This window comes from Odocoileus virginianus, chromosome 22 (assembly GCF_023699985.2).
Source record: "Odocoileus virginianus isolate 20LAN1187 ecotype Illinois chromosome 22, Ovbor_1.2, whole genome shotgun sequence".
NCBI lineage: Eukaryota > Metazoa > Chordata > Mammalia > Artiodactyla > Cervidae > Odocoileus > Odocoileus virginianus.
In genome coordinates, this window is record NC_069695.1 from 32,717,059 (window position 1) to 32,733,952 (window position 16,894).

The 16,894-nt window shown below is 41.7% G+C and overlaps 1 protein-coding gene across 3 annotated transcripts in view; it reads right to left on the bottom strand.

The window, feature by feature from the left end:
- GAREM1 (GRB2 associated regulator of MAPK1 subtype 1) overlaps positions 1–16,894 on the bottom strand; it is a 222,917-nt gene that overhangs the window by 49,896 nt on the left and 156,127 nt on the right. For all 3 annotated transcript variants that reach the window (XM_070452795.1, XM_020906915.2, XM_020906907.2), the window contains one exon: positions 288–418. In XM_070452795.1, coding sequence (XP_070308896.1) covers positions 288–418 — 131 coding nt within the window. The remainder of the gene's footprint in view (positions 1–287; positions 419–16,894) is intronic.

A 16,894-nucleotide genomic window follows, 5' to 3' on the forward strand; every position in this document is an offset into this window, starting at 1 on the left:
GGGAATAAAGTCCAGAGTTTTCAAAAAGAGAGGAAAAAAAACAAAACAAAACCACTTTTGATCTGCCTTAACAGTTATTTTAGCCAAAGATAATGCTAACCAAGTGTAGGAACCTGGGGGTGGGGGGTTGGGTGGTCAGCTCAGCTACGGCACAGTTCTTGTAAGACCAGATTTAGCCATTGACACCAACCCACGAGGAAGATCGGACCTCCACAGGAAGAGGCGCAGATGAGCACTAAAGCTAAAGGAGGTTAGGAAGGGGAAATATGTGGTTCTCTCAGAGCTACCTTCACGTTGAATGTTATTTCCTCCATGACGTACACGCGTTCAGGAAATGCTTTGGCCACCTCCTCCACGCTGTTGAAATATTGCACTGGCTCCTTTATATCTCGGTCTTGTTCCAGCAACTTGAATTGGCCTAAAATACACGATAAAGGGAAGAGCTGTGAAACGCTTACGCTGGACAGCTGTCACCGTGGCGACAGCATCCCCTCCCCTTACTCCCACTCTTGTCCGTCAGAGGCTTCCGAGCATTACACTAAAAAAAAGAGAGCCACTGTGGCAGAAGCTTTTCTCTGAACTAGGATATATATTTAAAAATTAGCTTAAAAATGAAAGCAAATGTGTAGTTTCTTTTTATTTTTTTTTCTTACATTCAGGGTTTGTTCCCAGAGGATCAACATCAAATTGGATGAATGCTTACTTAGAGTGTAAACACGATGTGAAAACTCAGTGTGTTATAAACGGTTGCACATGTGGCTTGTGATAGTGGTCCTGCTGTTATTTAGTTGCAATGATGCCCCCACACATTAAATTCTAAAACCAAGGTTGAGTGGCCTGGGGGAACTTATTTTTTTAAATTAGTGTTTTTAAAATGTGCAGGTGGAATAAAATAATCTGTGGTCCCTTAGCTTTCACTGATGCCCTTGGTTTCAAGAATATGTGAGTGATATTGGGGGCTCAGAAGCTCCTATAATTTGTGATGTGGCTGTGGTACATGGCCTGAGCCTGAGGGGACTGGTGTTGGGGGGAGACCCTTCCAGTGAGTAAGGCACTTGGCATCTGGAGCAGCAGGTGGCTTCCTTCTGTTTACTGCCACCTGTGAAATTCATCAGTGCAGACATACTATCATGGTAGCCGTAGCTTGGGTGATTTTTGAAGAACTTTGAACACATTCCTAAAAATGTCAAGGATCTACTATACTGCTTGTACATTTTCAGCATTTGTGACACTCACTGCTACATTCTAGAGGAGCTGCTGTCAGCTGAGAATAAAAGACCACATACAATCAAGCCCACGACACCATGTTTCTCAGTGGTCATTTTCTGAATGCTGTTTATAACACTTGAGAAATTGGAAAAGGAATGAAAAACTCTTATGACACAGAGTGCTCTGCATGCATCCATGGGTCACTGGCAGAAACAGGGACACCTGCATACTGACCATTCATATCCTCAACATATTTTTTAACACAGCATCTCTTAGGTGGAGGCATTATTTTAGATGCTGTAGATAAATCAATTAAGAGACTAGATAAAAATGTCCTCTTGAAAATTTACATTGTAGTGGGAGACAGAAGATATCTACAATAAATCAATGGAGTATATAATATGTTAGAAGGTGAGTAATGAGTTTATGTGCTCAGTTGTCTCCAACTCTGCAACCCCATGGACCACAGCCCACCAGTGGAAAAGCAGTGGTGATTATAGAAGAATCACTCTGGTTGCTTGTTGAGGACACTGTGAAGGCGCCAGGTGTAGAGGCAGAGACACCAGTTAGAAGGCCTCCGCCATCGGGCAGGTATGAGATGGCAGGGGTTTGGAAGAGGTGAAAAAATGTCGGGAATCTGGCCTGAGTGGCTAAAGGAATGGAAATGCCATTGACTGAGATGGGCAGGTCTGGAGGAGTCGGATAAGGAAGTAAGGCCAGGGGTTAAGTTTGGACTCAGGCTCAGTCGTGTCTGACTCTTTGCAGCCCCATGGACTGCAGCCTGCCAGGCTCCTCCGTCCGTGGGATTTCCCAGGCAAGAATACTGGAGTCGGTTGCCATTTCCTTCTCCAGGGGATCTTCCCAACCCAGGGATCAAATCCGTGTCTTCTGCATTGGCAGGCAGATTCTTTACCACTGAGCCACCAGGGAAGCCCTTATTAGACATAGAAATGGAGATACTCTGAAAGCTCTAGACAGACACATAAGTGTGGCGGTCAAGAGAAAGGTCTGGTTGGAGATAACTCTGGGCGCCATCAGCACATGGATGATATTTTCAGTCATGACATTTAATGATGACGAACATGGGCTTAAGTGCAGACTGAGAAGACGTCCAAGGTTTGAGTTCTGGGAGACTGAGGAACGGTCAGGGGAATAAGAGGAAAATCCAGAAGTCGTACATCCTAGAAGCCAGGTGACTCAGGTGCTGTGGCCCAACAATTCCACTGCTCATATCAAAATCCCCAATTAAATTCAAGCTGTAAATCCAACAGTTCTCAGTCTCATTTCAGTTCTGTAGGCAACACTTGACATCACTCCCCTTCTTCTCCTGGAGGCACTTGAATCAAAAAAACAAACACAAAATAGAGCTACCACCTCAGAGGGCTTCATGAAAGGAGTGTCTTCAGGGTATATGCAGGTCTGGGTTTTAACAAGATGCAAGTAACAGAGGTAGGTTTAAGGAGGTATGGATTTTGCTGGTGATGAACCTTGACAGAAGGGTTTTCAAGAGTTAATGGGTAGGTGGCGATGACAAAATAGAGGATGCACCTAGACATAACAGCTCGAGTACCTTCTAGAAGGATGTAGAGTGATGAATAACACATTCGAAAATACAAAATGATCATATCTTTTTCATAAAAACAATCTTTAAAAATTCAGAAAGACTATGGCAATCTTAATTCTACTTACTTAAATTCTGCCACTATAACCAATTAAACTTTTTCTTTTGTCACTTCTCTAGTCTGTGTACAAACTTTTAATAACCATGGTTTATTTACAGTTTTATACTCTGTTCCTTTGTAATTTTTCTCCTTTTCCCCACATGATGACACAATGTTTGCACAGCATCTAATAACGGGTTTATCTGTTTTTCTGTTCTTCTACGGTCAGGCTGAGTTAGGCAGGTGCCTAATGTAAGTGGGCGCTCTGCCACGTACATGTTTTATGATACTGGCAAATCACTAAATCCGTCTGAGCCTTGCTTCCTCGCCTGTAAAGTGGGGACACTTCACAGGGCAGCTGTGGGGATTAACTGAGATGATGCAAAGTGTTCAGCATAAGTAGTCGTTTAGTGACTCTCGGCTCCCCTCTCTCTTCTCAAGACACACAGGGATTTTGTCTTTTGGTTCATGTTCTGGGGATAAATCTTCTGGAGTGAGATTATTAAATTAAAGAGTAACACAACTTCTTGTTTACCATTCATGAATAAATTTTTTTTTCCCCCAAAAAACTTAAACCAATTTAGATTTCTACCAACAGGCTATGTGCCTCCTAGTTGGAGCACAATACTGTTCTGAGTATTTTTTCAATTAGACAATTCCATGCATATTAGAAAGCACTCTTCCTTTTATTAATCTGCATCTCTTTGAAGATTAGTGAAGTTAAACATCTCAATTTTTCTTGAGCAAATGACTATGCAGATTTATAATAAATATATTTGACACAGTCTACATTTCCTTTCACTTCTAGAGGCATCTAAGGCCCCCTGGATGGTTATACTTTGAAGTCCCATTAGCACTGAATCCAACATGTCTAAATTCAGGGAAGCACAATGCCTTGCATGCAATAGGTACTTAATAAATGTTTGCTAAATAAAAGAAAATTACTGTAGTCCTGGAACTGGCAGACAATAGAGCAATGCAGAAGTAATTGCAGGTTTTCCAAGTTGTAAATAAAAGGTGAACTACATTACTGTATACGAGGTTTGCTTCTAAACCACAGATGAATGTTTTCACTCAACAAAGAAAGCAAGCAACGGTGTACTTAAAAATCATTCAAATCTGAATAATGTACAGAGCCTCAAAGGATATTTTTCAGGAATCAATCCTACCAAGAACAGATCAGACAAGCAGCTGAAATTATCTTTCAGGATGAAGCAATCTTTCAGCATCGGGCTGTGTTAAATAACGGGACAAAAGTAGTCATCAGTGAGTTAGAATTTTCAGGAATACAATTTTTTCACATTATCTTTTAAATCCTGTGTTTGTTTTACCCTCGTGGCATGCCTCTGTTCACACTAGCCTCATTACAAGTGCTCAAGAGCCTGTGTGACCAGTGGTTGCTGTGTCTATGGAAGGTCTAGAACATCTCTGTGTTCGCTTATAAAAGTGGCTGCAGACACTGTTCATGTCCTTAAAAAAAGATCCTGAGGTGGGGAGTACCTTCTAACAAAACAGGATGTTCCCTCTCGTGACATAAGAGCTTCAGAATTCTTATATTTTCTTTTTCTTGTCCTGTTTGTCATGATCACTGATATTTTGGTTCAGATAAGAGAGCCTGGGTTTCTTGATACAAACCATCTCTAACCCCTTAAACAGATCGCCCATCTCTATCATCATTTCTCTTCTCTTTCAATTTAGGCGCTTGTTCTTCAGGTATTCTTTAGTTATTTTTTCTTGTGTCTGAGATCTTTTACTATCAGCAGGCTCAAATACACTTTGGTATATGGACCAAATGAATAATTCTGTCTGGTATGGCTGTGGTGTCAAGAGCAAAGCTGCACACATTTCTCTTCTCTTTCAATTTGGGTGCTTGTTCTTCAGGCACTTTTATTTTTTTCTTGTGTCTGAGATCTTCTACTATCAGCAGGCTCAAATATGCTTTGGGATATGGATCGAATGAAGAATGCTGTCTGGTGTGGCTGTGGTGCCAAGAGTAAAGCTGCACACATTTCTCTTCTCTTTCAATTTGGTGTTCTTCAGGCATTCTTTAGTTATTTTTTTCTTGTGTCTGAGATCTTTTAGGTATGACCTAAGTCAAATCCCTTATGATTATACAGTGGAAGTGACAAACAGATTCAAGGGATTAGATCTGATAGACAGTGTGCCTGAAGAACCATGGATGGAGGTTTGTGACAATGTATCGGAGGTGGTGATCAAGACCATCCCCAAGAAAAAGAAATGCAAAAAGGCAAAATGGTTGTCTGAGGCAGCATTACGAATAGCTGTGAAAAGAAGAGATGCAAAAGGCAAAGGAGAAAAGGAAAAATATACCCATTTGAATGTAGAGTTCCAAAGAATAGCAAGGAGAGATAAGAAAGCCTTTCTCAGTGATCAATGCAAAGAAATAGAGGAAAACAATAGAATGGGAAAGACCAGACCGCCTGCAAGAAAATTAGAGATACCAAGGGAACATTTCATTCAAAGATGGGCACAATAAAGGACAGAAATGGTATGGACCTAACAGAAAGCAGAAGATACTAAGAAGAGGTGGCAAGAATACACAGAACTATACAGAAAAGATCTTCATGACCCAGAAAACCATGATGGTGTGATTACTCACCTAGAGCTAGACATCCTGGAATGTGAAGTCAAGTGGGCCTTAGGAAGCATCACTACGAACAAAGCTAGTGGAGGTGATGGAATTCCAGCTGAGCTATTTCAAGTCCAAGATGATGCTGTGAAAGTGCTGCACTCAATATGCCAGCAAATTTGGAAAACTCAGCAGTGGCCACAGGACTGGAAAAGGTCAGTCTTCATTCCAATTCCAAAGAAAGGCAATACCAAAAAATGCTCAAACTACAACACGATTGCACTCATCTCACATGCTAGCAAAGTAATGCTCAAAATTTTCCAAGGCATGCTTCAACAGTACGTCAACCTTGAACTTTCAGATGTACAAGCTGGATTTAGAAAACACAGAAGAACCAGAGATCAAATTGCCAACATTCGTTGGATCATCAAAAAAAGCAAGAGAGTTCCAGAAAAACATCTACTTCTGCTTTATTGACTATGCCAAAGCCTCTGACTATGTGGATCACAACAAATTGTGGAAAATTCTTCAAGAGATGGGAATACCAGACCACCTGACCTACCTCCTGAGAAATCTGTATGCAGGTCAAGAAGCAACAGTTAGAACTGGATGTGGAACAACAGACTGGTTCCAAATCAAGAAAGGAGTACATCAAGGCTATATATTGTCACCCTGCTTATTTAACTTATATGCAGAAAGTACATCATGAGAAATGCTGGACTGGAAGAAGCACAAGCTGGAATCAAGATTGCCAGGAGAAATATCAATAACCTCAGATATGCAGAAGACACCACCCTTATGGCAGAAAATGAAGAAGAACTAAAGAGCCTCTTGATGAAAATGAAAGGAGAGTGAAAAGTTGGCTTAAAACTCAACATTCAGAAAACTAAGGCCATGGCATCTGGTCCCATCACTTCATGGCAAATAGATTGGGAAACAATGGAAACAGTGACAGATTTTACTTTGGGGGGGCTCCAAAATCACTGCAGATGGTGACTGCAGCCATGAAATTAAAAGACGTTTGCTCCTTGGAAGAAAAGTTATGACCAACCTAGACAGCCTATTAAAAAGCAGAGACATTACTTGGCCAACAAAGGTCTGTCTAGTCAAAGCTATGGTTTTTCCAGTAGTCATGTATGGATGTGAGAGCTGGATTATAAAGAAAGCTGAGCGCTGAAGAATCGATGCTTTTAACCGTAGTATTGGAGAAGACTCTTGAGAGTCCCCTGGACTGCAAGGAGATCCAACCAGTCCATCCTGTAGGAGATCAGTCCTGAGTATTCATTGGAAGGAGTGATGCTGAAACTGAAACTCCAATACTCTGGCCACCTGATGTGAAGAAATGACTCATGGAAAAGACCCTGATGCTGGGAAAGACTGAAGGCAGAAGAAGAAGGGGATGACAGAGGATGAGATGGCTGGATGGCATCAGTGACTCTATGGACATGAGTTTGAGTAAACTCTGGGAGTTGGTGATGGACAGGGAAGCCTGGCATGCTGCAGTCCATGGGGTCGCAAAGAGTCGGACACAACTGAATGACTGAACTGAACTGAACTGAGATCTTTTACTATCAGCAGGCTCAGATAAGTTTTGGTGTATGGACCAAATGAATAATTCTGTCTGGCATGGCTGTGGGTCAACAGTAAAGCTGCATAGATTCTAACCTTCTAGTCTCACCTGTGTTTGTTGTCTGTTAGATGGACAGGAAGACCTCAACTGCATGGGAACAACGACAAGAAACTATGCTGAGAGTGATGAACGCACAGAGATGAAAGAATAAGAACAAAGTGCCAGCTAAATGTGACCAAATGTTTTCACATCTGAACATACTGCACATCAGAAAAATCAGTTCCTTTCATTCATTCCTTTTAACTGTTTACTGAATATCTAATACCATCCGTTAACTTCTGTCTCCTCTTTTCCATATAGTTTATTTATATTGTTCTACAAGATTTTAGTTTATATGTTTCTGTGTGTACATATAGTTTTATTTTAAACATTTTCCTGTCATATGTTTAATGGTCTAAAACCAAATAATTATTTTATACTTCTTACACCCCACAAATACCTTTAAGATCTAAATATATCAAATGTTTTGATGTAATGTTTTAAATACCGGGTCACGGTATATATGCAACTTCCTATTACAGGGGCTGCAAACTCGTTCTGTAAATAATTTAGTTTTTGTGGACTAAATGGCCTCTGCTTCAACTATTTCAACTCTGGCAAAGTATCTCAAAGGCAGCCTCAGACAATTTGTAAACGAATTGCAGCAGCTGTGTTCTAATCAAACGTTACAAAAACAGGCAGTAGGTCAGACCTGGCCCTGAGGCCACATGGTTTGCTGACCTCTGTCCTGCTGGGAGGACAGCAAAGACCCAGAAAGTGTGGCCAGAAAACAAGACATTTAGAAATGAAAATGACCAGCCTTTATATTCCAATACTCCTAAGTAGTTACACTGAGGTGTCTAGTAAGGTAGAGATCTTACGTGTTCTCTGACTCTTTGCGACCCCATAGACTGTAGCCCGCCAGGCTCCTCTGTCCATGGGATTTTTCAGGCAAGAATTCTGGAGTGGGTTGCCATTTCCTCTTCCAGGGGATCTTCCCGACCCAGGGGTGGAACCCGGGGTCTCCTGCACCTCCTGTGTTGCAGGAGGATTTTTTACCACTTGAGCCAGACCCATGTGCACCTTAAGAATAGAAGTTTTCCCTTTAAATGTGAGTCCAGAACCCAGAATTATAAGCTGCAGATTGTAGTCCACAGCTGCAGATTATATTAGGGAATAATGCAAATGAAAAACGAACATGCCCATATCCTCTCACTGCATTTTAAGAGACCAAATTTCTAAGCACTTTTACTGACTTAGCTCCTATTCTCCTATAAAAGAATCTGACACTCAGAGGAGTCAACTTGAAGTGCTCTGAGAAAGGTGCTGGGCCACTGCGCTGCCCTATCCCTGGAAGGCAGAACTCGTCAGAGTCAAATCTCAGAGCCAATCTAAAGAGTTAAGAACCCGTGCCCTGCCAAAATGTGAAATCAATTTATGTAACACATATTCCCACAACCCCCACACGGAGGAACTAATTTTTTAACAGACCATTTCATGAATAACAGAGTCTTTGTGCCACCAAATAAAAACATTTGGAGATCGCCGAAACATCTGTTCTGAGATGTTACTGTCAAAACCCTGTTCCCGGAGAGGCAGGAAACTGCATTGTCTTTCAGCAGTTTTGTTAATTTCATTAAAAAAAAAAAAAAAGTCTCCAGTGAGAGAACTCTTCTGTCTGCAGGACCCCAAAACTCCCAGGAATAAATCCAACAGCACGCTCATAGATTAGTTTACAGAAACTGAAGGCAATAATGTAGAAAGCAAAGGCTGGTAGTATTACTGATCGGCTTTCATGAGTTGCTTCTAAAACTACATTAATTAATATGCTGATAATAACTGTTATTCAGAAAATGCCTGTCTTTTGGTGTATATCCCTCAAGAAAATCACAGCGATTTACTTCAACAGAGATGACACATTAAACACACAGCTAAGGGGCTTCTCTGGCGGTCCACGGGCTAAGATTCCAAGTTCTCAATGCAGGCGGTCAGGGTCTGACCCCTGACTGGGGAACTAGATCCCACATGCCACAACTAAAAAGGTCGTGGGACTAAGTTAAGACCTGATACAGCTTAAAAAAAATTAAAAAGCACAGCCAAGAGGCCCGAAGTCCTACCTGAGGTGTCTACGTTTGGAGCTCCTATATGATGCTGAACAGACTATAGGATTTTGTTACTTAGAAGGAAAAGGTCACTAGTCAGAGATAAAAAATGGAAACAAATTTTGCTAAATTAATGAGAGAGCAACAACCCTGGGATGTGTAGAGAGAACAAGGAGAGGAAGAAGTGGTCAAATTCAGTTCTGTCCTGTTTGCTACTGGCTGGGAAGTTGGGGGCAATGAGAAGTGAGTTCTCTGCCCTTGAAGACGGAACTTGCCACGACTCGCGCCTCCCCGCTCCCATCACAGCTGGTGATGAGCACTGCCTGTAGGCAATCTCCTGTCATCACTCTGGTTTCCTGCTCACCTGCCCTTCAGCACAGCGGCCGACTTCATGTGTGTAAAGAAAAGCAAACCCAGTGAGATCCAGGGCCGTTATTATCCACCTGTGGGGCCATAACTCAACTGGGCGACAACCACCCAGTTTCCCCCCTTCCCCACCCTACCTCCCAGCTTGGAGCAGGGAAAGCTCACAGAAATCAGCACAAATGATAAAATAGCAAAGAAAGCAACAAAAATGGCACTAAAACACCAAAGCAACAATGAGCTAATGGCTCAGATGAACAAAAGTGGTTAAGGGTCCCAGAGACTTCCATGGTGGTCCAATGCTTAAGACTCTGAGCTCCCAGTGCAGGAGGCGCAGGTTTGATTCCTGCTCAGGGAACGAAGAACCCACATGCTGAATGGCATGGCCAAAAAAAGAGAAAGTCCCAGAATGCTGAAAACACAATTACCAGGAATGTGTGATTTGCCTTGGTACTTGGTATTATACCACATGGGGCATCAAGCAGGGCTTATGAAGGAAGGAAGGAAGGAAGGAAGGAAGGAATTCTTACTTTTCTTCTCTTACCTGTTTCAGAGACAGGCCACCAACATGAAGTTAGGTGGTTTCAAGTCAGTCATGTGAGTGAAGTGCACTCTAAATGGTTCAAATAACTGGGTCTTAAAACCACTGGCTCATTTCCAGATGTGAAGAAATGAGGATTCTCAAGTGACAGAAGCAACAAACCAGCTGCCATTTTTCAAGAAATAAACACATAGTCAAAACTATCCTTTTTTCAGTAGTTACATATGGATGTGAGAGTTGGACCATAAAGAAGGCTGAGCACCAAAGAATGATGCTTTTGAACTGTGGTGTTGGAGAAGACTCCTGACAGTCCCTTGGACAAAAAGGATATCAAACCAGTCCATCCTAAAGGAAATCAGTCCTGAATATTCACTGGAAGGACTGATGCTGAAGCTCCAATACTTTGGCCACCTGATGTGAAGAACTGACTCATTATGAAAAGACCCTGATGCTGGAATAGATTGAAGGCAGGAGGAGAAGGGGATGACAGAGGATGCGATGGTTGGATGGCATCACCAACTCAATGGACATGAGTTTGAACAAACTCTGGGAGATAGTGAAGGATGGGCATTGTAGTTCATGGGATCACAAAGAATCAGAGACAACTTAGCAACTGAAGAACAACAAATAAACACGGACAGGAGTCTACACTTACACTCAATATTTAACTTAAAAGTGCTTTTGTATTTTTAACTCCATGGATGCAAACAGGTTGGGTTTTCTATAGGACCGAAATGGAAAAGAACTGCCAGGTAAAAGAGATGCATCTAATCAGTTATTCTGAACTGCACCAACCAATAGACTGCCTTCTAAAAAGTGTATGTAAATGTTCACTTCTACCAACAACGTATGAAAACTCATTTACCTAAACCTTTCACCAGTACTGTTGGCGTTGGTGAACCACCTAGAGTCCCTTTTCCTGAGTAATGTGAAGAGTTTTTTTTTTTATGATTTACTTAATATATGTAATTGCCAAAAAATTCAAATAGTATGTAAGGGTAAAGGGTAAAAAGTCTCCTTCCCAATCTGATCCTCAGATCTCCTCACATCGTGTACATCCATCCAGAGATGGTATCTGACACAGTCCACTGGTACGCGTAAGACCACTCTTCCCCAAAAAGATGGTAGGATTCCATATAGTTCTTCTATCATTCCATAAAAATCTGCCTTGTTCTTTTTAAGAGGTACACAATATCCTACTCTGTGCAAATACCATAACTAATTAGACAAGTCCCCTGTTGACAGGCATTCAAACTTATTCCAACCTTGTACCAAAAGCTTTGTGTGCTGGATGCAAGTACATTGGTGGGAAAATGCCTACGTGTGGAAACTGCTGGGCCAGAGGGTAAGTGTGTTTTTATTTTTGATAGATATTGCCAAACTAACTTTCACAGAGCATGTGCCCACTTATACTCCCACCAGTGGCTTCCTCATTTCCTATTATCAGTGCCAATCTGATAGTTGCAAAATAGTACCTTGAGATTTGAATCGTATTTTCCTTATTATAGAGGTACATATAATTATTTGATAATAAGGTAGTTTATATTTCATATTCTGTTCAGCTTCTTACTACCAAGTTTTGAAATTTCTAATATGCTTAAGCATAATTAAAAAAATAAAAACCCAAGGACTTCCCTGGTGGCTCAATGGTAAAGAGTCTGCCTGCCAATGCAGGGGATGTGGGTTTAATCCCTGGTCCGGGACAGCTAAGTCCATGCGCCACAACTACTGAAGCCCAAGTGCCTAGAGTCCGGGCTCTAAAACAGGAGAAATTGTCGCAATAAGAAACCCACACACCACAACTAGAGTAGCCGTGCTTGCCACAACCAGAGAAAGCCCTCTCACAGCAACGAAGACCCAACACAGCCATAAATAAATCAATAAATCTTAAAAAAATAAAAAGGAAAACACAAATGTGAAATGCTACAATATACAGTGTAGGATTCCACACAAATTACATATCTTATTCTACACTCTGATTCCTAATATTACCTCTAGTTAGTTCTTAAATTACAATTTTTTTGGGGGGCGGGGGGGAGGGTTGGAAGTGGAATTGGGATAAAAAGAAAGGTAAAGAACAAATCTCAGCACAAAAGTTCCAAACTTGTAACCAACAGACAATAGGAATTAAAGTCAACGAACAGAAAGAAATCATCAATCAAAAAAAGTATGAATTTCATCATCAACCATCTATGGGTATTTCTATTTGTTTCTCAACCTCCATGAAACAAGTGGTCAGACCATTGCTTTCAATTCTGAAACTCCATCCTTGAACTTAACTGGATTCAAAACTCTGATTCACTCTGGGACACATGTTCTAGCCAGCCAACTATTTCACACTATGCAAATTATTTTCCTATTTGTTGAAAATGGGAAAAATTATATTTTTCATTGCATCCAGTTGGTCATTTGCTTCTTCAGAATGATCAGAAGTTTTCCAGGGCTCAGTTTATCATAAACATGACATGCTTCCTAACATGTACTGGTGAGACTCACCAGTTCATCTTCACCTTGCTGCTTCTACATTCATTCTTGCCTACATCTTGCCCTTTCTTTCCCTGAAATCTATTTGTCCTCAGCATGCACTGTGACTACTCTGGTTTTGATCCTTATTGCTTCATAATGGTATTACTGCTTCAGATTTTAAAGCTGTCTCCATCTCTGCCTTTTCACTTTACTCATCTTGAAACACAACTTTAATGGATTTCATTTTACTCAAGAACCTAAGTGTTCAATACATATTTGTAAAATAAATGAATAAATACACGAACCTGTAATAGCTCTTTGATTTCTAACCACCCAGCCCGGGCTGCTCTGTCTTAGCTTTCACGTCCCTCCCTGACCTGGCTCCATTCAGCTTCTGCAAATATTTCCTCCACCAGCTGGGCAACCAATATTCCTCCTCTCCCCTTGGTGTGTGCCCTTGCTCTCCTTTCAGTCTGCGCAGAACTCTGGGTCCTTCTAGTGTCCTCGTAAGTTCTGTGCGTGACTGCCTTCCTTCTCCCAGTCTCTCGGCTCTCCTGGGGGAACTTCACCTATCACCTTGGCTTCAAGGACCGTGTAAGCTGACAGTACCCCAACCTTCCCACCAGTCAGATCTCTCCTGAATTCCACACTGATCTACCCAAGACCTGGTTCCTATCTCCCAGTAGTTCTGCCATAAAGATCTCTCTCAAAAATCAATACATGCAACTCATCTTTTTATTTTTTGAATCAAGCAGCCACCCAAGTCAGAATCCTGGGTGGTCATCCTTGACTCCTCCATTTCCCTGAACTCTCACATTCAGCTGGTGTCAATTCAACTCCATCCCCTTTCCTGAAGGCATCACTTCCTCTCCATCTCCACTACCACTGCATATTCCAACCACATCATCTGGCTCTGGCCAGTTTTACCCGTTGATTGCTTTGCCCCTTGACTTCCATTCTAGGAAACTATTCTTTCCACGACTGCTTAAAATTAAAATTGAATCATATTTTAAATGAGGATAATTTGCAGAGGAATTATTTACGGCAGGACCACTAATGATGGTGTGGGTGGGCTGCAGTGGAAGCACAGAGATAAGCTAGGGATAGCATCAGAGAAGAGTCACCACCATAGACCTGTGGGGCTGAGGGAGGGACTAGTTAACAGAAGGAGAAGGTTATGTCAGTAGGTCGCCCTGAGACGGGGAGATGCAGCTGTTCCCAGACCATCCTTCGAAGGGAGGCATGAAGCTGGAGAACATAAAGATCTTGACCAGCTTCCTCCCTGACCCCACCCACACCCCATCTCCTGCTGTGGCTGTCTATCCAATGGCTGAACTTAGCTGGAAATCAAAGGTCATGAGAGTCTACAGATTTAGCCCTACAAGCCAGCTTCTGGGGTGCAGCAGGGCAGAGACAGAGAAGAATAGATTGCCAGGGTAGAGGGGGTAGGGAGTGCCCTTCCACCCTCTGATTTAAAGACTCTGGTAACCCTCCACCTCCTGTACAATTTAACTTCACAGAGAATATACAGGCCCTCCAAGATCTGACCTTCACTTTCCTCTCATCATGCTAAAAAACCATCTAGATCCATATACAGTGAATGATACCTCTTCTTATACTGAACTCCAGGTCGGGAATGCCTTTCCTCTATTTCCAGGTTTGGCCACGCTACTCATCCAAATATTGACGGCAGGAGGACAAGGGGGTGACAAAGGGTGAGATGATTGGATGGCATCACCAACTCAATGGACATGAGTTTGAGCAAGCTCCGACAGATAGTGAAGGACAGGGAAGCCTGGTGTGCTGCAGTCCATGGGATCACAAAGTCAGACACGACTGAGCGACTGAACAATAAGAACAACAATTTATCCAAAACCAATGCACTTGTCACCTCCTCTATAAAACATCTCAGGCAGATAGCTGACCACACTCTTGTGCTCTCATTGTCTATTTATAGATTTTCATCCAAGCACCTATTATATCCAAGCATCTATTTATAGATTTTTATCCAACACATCCAAACATGTACACTTTATCATTCTTATTTGTTTACATGTCTTTGTAAATGAAACAGTAAACTCTCTAAAGAAAGCATAGGATGTGTCAATTACCTTGTTATTCTTGGGGTCCAATATTGTACAATTCACACAGTAGGTACTTAATAACAGCTGAGTGAGGGAATGAATTTAAAAAGTCCAATGTCATCCATGAAGCTCTCCCTCACAACCTCAGCTCATGCTGATCTTTGTTCATAATTATCACCAGAAGTTAATATTTAACTATTCTCTACTTAGTTCACTTATTTTTTTTTTATTGTTCTTTTAATTAGACCACAAGCACCCTGACAGCAGGAATCATGTTGTCTTCTTTGACAGCTCAGTTTGAGTCCATACTAGAAATTTAATAAATTCTTGCTTTGAAGAGTAGATGTTTAGAACAGGAAAAAAAAAAAAAAAAAAAAAAGAAACACACACACACACACACATATATATATGGGCTTCCCAGGTGGCACTAGTGTAAAGAACCCATATGCCAATGTAGGAGACACAGGAAACGTGGGTTCGATTCCTGGGTCGGGAAGATTCCCTGGAGGAGGGAGTGGCAACCCACACCAGTATTCTTGCCTAGAGAATCCCATGGACACAGGAGACTGGCGGGCTACAGTCCATGGAGTCACAAAGAGTTGGACACAACCAAAGCGACTTAGCATGTATACACACACACACATACTTCAGACTCTCAAAATCAAGGATTTACATAGCCAGAGAAGTTGCAAATTGCTAAAATTAATAAAAAGGTGGAGATGGCAACCTCATAGCTTGAGCACCTGATGATTTCCAGAGGTAAGAAATCTGGATTTTTAAAAAATGTAAACACATCTAATTATTAAGTTTTTAACAGCTCTCTCAAGTAAAAAAATCTCCCCTAACCCCAAAACTACTCTGGGTTTCTGAGAGAGAGGAGGAAGTGGCCGTGGTTTGAACAAGGGCTTAACACAATACTGAGGGACGTGATGCTGTACATAAGTGGGCAGATATCAGTCAGGAAGTACTCGAGAAACTTAGGTGGGAAGTCTAGGCTCTTGAGGTTCTTCCTTCTCCCTCAAACTGAAAGGATGACTTTAAGTGGGAGGTCTGTGCAGCTTTTAGCCTAAGCGTTATGTGCACGCTCAGTTAAGACCTATACCACTGACAGCCTTCAGCCTGGACATACCAGGAGCTCCCACTACTCCTGGCCTCAGCCCCACATATTCAATCTAAACATGGTAATGAATGGATGATAAGACCTGACTGATTCCAAAGGCCTGAACTTGTTAAATGCCAGCACTGACAAAGCATGAGGAGAGAGAAGCATGTTCCAGTGCTCAATGAGCAGCTTCTTAAGAAAGAGACCCCACCGAATGTGGAAACACAAAATAGGAAAGAAAAAGGAGTTTGAACTGCTGGACGGGAGCCCTGTTGGGGTGACTCCACAGCCAGCCTACGTTCACTCGAAAGGTGTTCACACACACACATCACCTCACTCAACAGTCCACGGCAGTGGGCGGGGATTATTGGAGAATTACCTTTGGTCACAGCAAGTCAACAGCAAGTCCAGGATCATTACGCATGCATCCTCACCCCCAGCCCACCTTGATTATGCTGCTCCCCCAAACCACCAACACCTCCCTGAGGATGAGGTCAACAGGGAGAGGAGGTGACTGTGCCTTGTAAGTTACTGGAAAAAGTTCCCCCAAGCTGGTAGGAAGAAGGGTCACTTACTATTTACACAGGCAATGAATTCTGCTGTGCTAGTATGGAGGGCTACTCAGTTGGTTTCCTTTAATTCCCGTATGACCCTGGCAATTGGTTACAAGATAAAACCTATCTTCATATCAGGGTAACTTAGGGTGATTGGAGCATGGAAAGTATATGGTGTCCCCGATAATTCACCCATTCGGTTGGAACAGAACCTAGATACTCTTTTTAATCTCTGGCACTGGTATATGAATTATACCTACATAAAGCTGTTGCAGAAAAATTAAAAAAAATCAATGACATGTATGTTTATAATGATACTTCAATAAAGCCATTAAAAAATCTCTTACACTGGAAATAGTTGCTGGGATGAAGAAGCTACTGCTATTAAAGATCAAAAGCCCACATTAACAAAAACGAAAAAAGCAAAACACAAGGTTCTGATAAGTAAAAACACAGTTTGATTTGAGGTAGGATCTTTTTGGAGAAAGAGAAAATGATCTATTTATCTAGATTAAAAACTTATGAACAGCAAAAGTAAAACTCCGAGCTTTATTTATACAACTGAAAATCATATAGTACCAAAAATTGAACTGGAAAACAAAAGTTAAGAGAA